General features: G+C 58.0%; 1 protein-coding gene across 3 annotated transcripts in view; it reads right to left on the bottom strand.

The window, feature by feature from the left end:
- Window positions 1-3028, bottom strand: part of ARNT2 (aryl hydrocarbon receptor nuclear translocator 2) — a 133195-nt gene extending 130167 nt beyond the window's left edge. For 2 of the 3 annotated variants that reach the window (XM_040493470.1, XM_040493465.1), the window contains exon 1: window positions 723-750. In XM_040493470.1, the coding sequence (XP_040349404.1) occupies window positions 723-735 (13 nt within the window). In that variant the 5' untranslated portion in view covers window positions 736-750. Of the gene's footprint in view, window positions 1-722; window positions 751-3004 lie in introns of those variants that run through there. The other variant, XM_040493469.1, reaches the window with a different exon arrangement.
- Window positions 3029-3882: the final 854 nt, after the last annotated feature.

Here is a 3882-nt window from a genome sequence, read left to right as displayed (position 1 = left end):
CCCATGAAGGGTTTCTGGGCGCCCGTCCTGCATCAGGTACCCTCCCAGTCACTGTCCTCAAGTCAGAATCGAGTGGATGGTCCACTGTGAGCTGTGAACCAAAAAATAATATTCCACGATGTGGCTCGCAAGACCCGCGCTCACGTCTTAGCAGAGCCACGGCGGAGTCCCTCGACGTCACGGGTCAGCCACTCCTGCCACCCCTCCTGCCCTGTGTCTGTTTCGTCTCCCCTTTCCCACTCAGGTCCACAACCGTGTGGCCCCAAACGTGGCTCGCTGCGACCACATCCAACACAATGTCGAGTGGGTGCTGCAGACCGACTCGTGCCCCCCTGCGCCCCACTCCCCTGTTGAGGCCCCAGCTCCTAACGTGGCGGCCTGGGGAGGCGGGGCCTGTGCGGGCTGACCAGGCTCAGATGAGGTCTCGAGGGTGAGGCCTCGCGCTGGGATCAGTGTCCTTGCTGGAGGAGGTGACAGAGAGCAGGCTACCCCCTCTGCACCAGAGCAGACACGGCAACAAGGCGGCCATCAAGCCGGCAGGGGGGCTCCGGCCAGGAACCGAACCGTCCCGCACCTCGCTCTTGACCTTCCCGGACTCCAAACTGACAACCTGAACTTCTGTTACCGAGGCTGCCGGGTCTACGGCCCCTCGTTACGGCGGCCCGAGCTGACCCGGGTGGTCGGTCAACGGCACCCAGTCAAAGAGGGTGTTTGTTTCTCACCTGTGAAACGCATTCCTCCAAAGGAGATCATCTGACCTGGTCAGGAGCAGCGAAACGCCCTTCTCCCCCCGCACGGAGCCGGAGAGGGAACAGCCTCGTGATCGAGGCCCGCGACCTTGCACCAAGCCCGCCCTCCCTTCCCTTGGCCCGGTCCACCCCCACACGGCAGCCCTGGGGGAAAGGGCCATGGAGAGGCGGGGCTTCGCTGGATGGGCAGGAGGTCGACAGAGACCGAGTTCGGGAGGCAGCTGGGCTGCCGTGAGGGCCGTCACGTCTAAGAGGACGGCACCCCAAAGCCGGCTCCGCTCCCACGGCTTAGCTCCGAATAGAGAGTAGGCGGACCGGCACCGGCCAGCTGTGGCTCTACCTAAAGGAGAGACAGCCCTCAACTACCGTCCAGTCCTGAGAGGTACCTAATTCGCCGGAGACTCACGGGCAGACGTGGGGACCCGAAATAGGGACCGTGGCCCCCGACGTCATCCAGTGGAGATGCCACCGGAATACCCACCTTCACAAAAGAAGGTGGGAGGGAAACACGCCCATCAGGACTGCACGGAAACACGGCCGTTTAGGGGGCCACGGGACAGCAGCGTGCCACGCGTGGGCGTGTCAAGGGTGGCACAGCGCCTCGGGCTCCGGGGACGGCATTCCTGCCGGGAGGTGTTCAGAGACGGGTTCGAGTCCCTTGGCCCTCTTTGTCTTTGCTCCTTTCTGTTTTCACTACACTTGGTTTAGGTTTGCGTTTCTTTTCATTTTTCTCGCTTGCGGTCTGCCGTAACTCCTGACTCCGAGGCTCGGGGCCTCTCATTAGTTCCGGAAGGTGACCAGCCTCTTCTCCTGGATTCCGGCCGGCCCTGCACCCGTCTCTGCCCATGGCTCTAATCTACGTGCATAAGTAGATTATGCACGGGGCTCTGACTCAGAGCCCCATGCTCCTGGGTCCTGACTCAGCCTCTGTGCTAAATGCTCCCTAATTCCTTCCATCCCACTTTCTAATTCATTAATTCTCTATTCATCTGTGTTTAGTAGCTATTAAATTCTTCCACTGATCCCCTAATCTTGTTTATTTTTCAATGCTGTAATTTCCCGACAGCCCACTTGGATGTAACGACAGCCGGCCAGCTGGCTGCCTTCACGTGCACCCTAAGGTGCACGAGTGTCTCACCAAGAGTCACAAATGACAGAAGATCTGAGGCCCCTCTTCCAGTGCTCCTGGGCTACGTAAGGCCCAAAGCGTCCTAAATGACCCCAGGGAAAAGGTCACCTTCCCCAGGGAAAATGAGATAGGACGTCCCAACAGCCAAGCTGGAAAGGATGAGGCAGATTTAATTTGATGAGAAAAAATAATGCAGTAACATGGGGCTTGCATTCAAGAGTCCTGAGAAATTCCTGTCAGTTACAGAATGTTGTTTGGTGCATTAAGGTTCAAACCCAGTAAACTACAGGCTAAAAATGGCCTCCTTTGTACCATGTGATGTTTTGACATAATTTCCTTTTCACTGATTTTAAAATCGTGACCATGGTTTCTTTTCCTCTGCATTGGCCTGATAGACTACAGCCAAACCTTTTATTTTCAAACCCTTGAATCACTTTCTTCAAGTCGTAACTAGTATATGATGGTATACTTGGGCATCAGTCATTCTACTCAATTAGAGAATCTTGTTCTCTTAAAACAAAACAATTAACCTAAACGCTTTGAAAAGCCACCATTTTCCAGTGAAAGACGCCACACTGAACTCATACCCTGTCTCTCCTGAGTCCCGACATCCCATCAACGACAGTGAGGGCATTCCGTGAACCCCCGATGCCAAGAAACTGGAGTCTTCTCTGAGGAAAGAAATGAGAGATTTATTTTCTGAAGAAGTTTAAATCTCCCCAAAGTGATCGAGGAGTTGGGTCCTCCTGGAAGACCACTCCAGGAGGTCTATGTCCAACTACCAGAATTTCCAGAAGGACAGAATACAGAGAAAGAATTTAGTAGGTTGAAAGGGCCACTGAACACCCAGAACAATAAATGAGACAAATCCCCACCCCAAGGACCGACCTTCATTTTACAGATGAGAAAGGAAAGCAGGGTCCCCAAGAGCCCAGAGTGAGCTCCGGGGCAGGGACACGGCTCTGGTCCCTCTCTCATGCTGCCCGATGCCCAGCTAACAACGTCAGTCACCTCTCCCAGGACAGCTCGCTCACACACCCAGTGCCTTCCTCTCGAAGCCACCCAGGAGAGCCAGGGTGACAGTGGAAAGAGAGTGCGCCTGGGATCAGAACAGCCTCACACTCACCAGCTGTGAAATGGGGCCATTAAGCCCCAAGCAGCAGGAAGATCCAATGAGTTCATGGATCCTGAACCAGGCGGGTTGGGCAGCAGCGGGCACAGCACTGGGCTTCGCGGCCTCTGCCTCGGTGGACCTCGGGGTGGTCCAGGAACCAGGAGCATCAGCGTCACCTGGGGACTGGTCCGAGATGCAAACGCCGCCCCCCCCCCCCCCCCTGCATCCCGGCCTATCCACCGACAGAGCCTCCGGGACGGGGCGGAGGGCGGCGCTGGGCCCCACAGGCCTGCCTCCGGGGGATGCTCGCAGGTCTCGGGGAGGAACGGCGTTACCTGTAGGACGGCGCCACCTGGTGGCCGACAGGCCTAACGGACCTGCGCTGCCGGGGTGCACGGGGCGCAGGCGCAGAAGACGGCACACACCTCCCAGCAAGCCGCGTCCTTGGATCTCCCCGGCATATCCCAGCACCTGAGCGCAGTGACTGGTGACGGCAGGCAGCCGACACACACGTGCTGAACGGATGAAGGGAAAAAGGCCCGTGTCCGAACCTCTGGTTTGTCCACAAGGTGTACAAACTCGATTGCCCTGGACGCGGCGGGAGCCGCTTAAGTAGGTGGAAGCAGATGGGGGCGCCGAGCCACCGTGTGCAGAGGCAAGTGCCCCGCACAGAGTCCGGGGACCCTCTTGAGCGGCCGTCCCCCCCCCACACACACACTGGCCTGTCCGGTGCATGGGAGGTGCTGGGAGGGAGGACGGTCCCTGGGTGATGCCCGCGAGGACGGGGAGGGGGAGGAGTGGGGGGCAGGGCACGACTGGGCTGGAAAGCAGCAGGTGGGGAGGGCGGGAAGGACAGTCACAACAGGACAGGGTCTCTGATGAGAGAGAAG

Source organism: Herpailurus yagouaroundi, unplaced genomic scaffold (assembly GCF_014898765.1).
Source record: "Herpailurus yagouaroundi ecotype Mexico unplaced genomic scaffold, PumYag 185, whole genome shotgun sequence".
NCBI lineage: Eukaryota > Metazoa > Chordata > Mammalia > Carnivora > Felidae > Herpailurus > Herpailurus yagouaroundi.
Note: the sequence above shows the minus strand (reverse complement) of the source record. Positions and strands in the feature narration are given on the sequence as shown.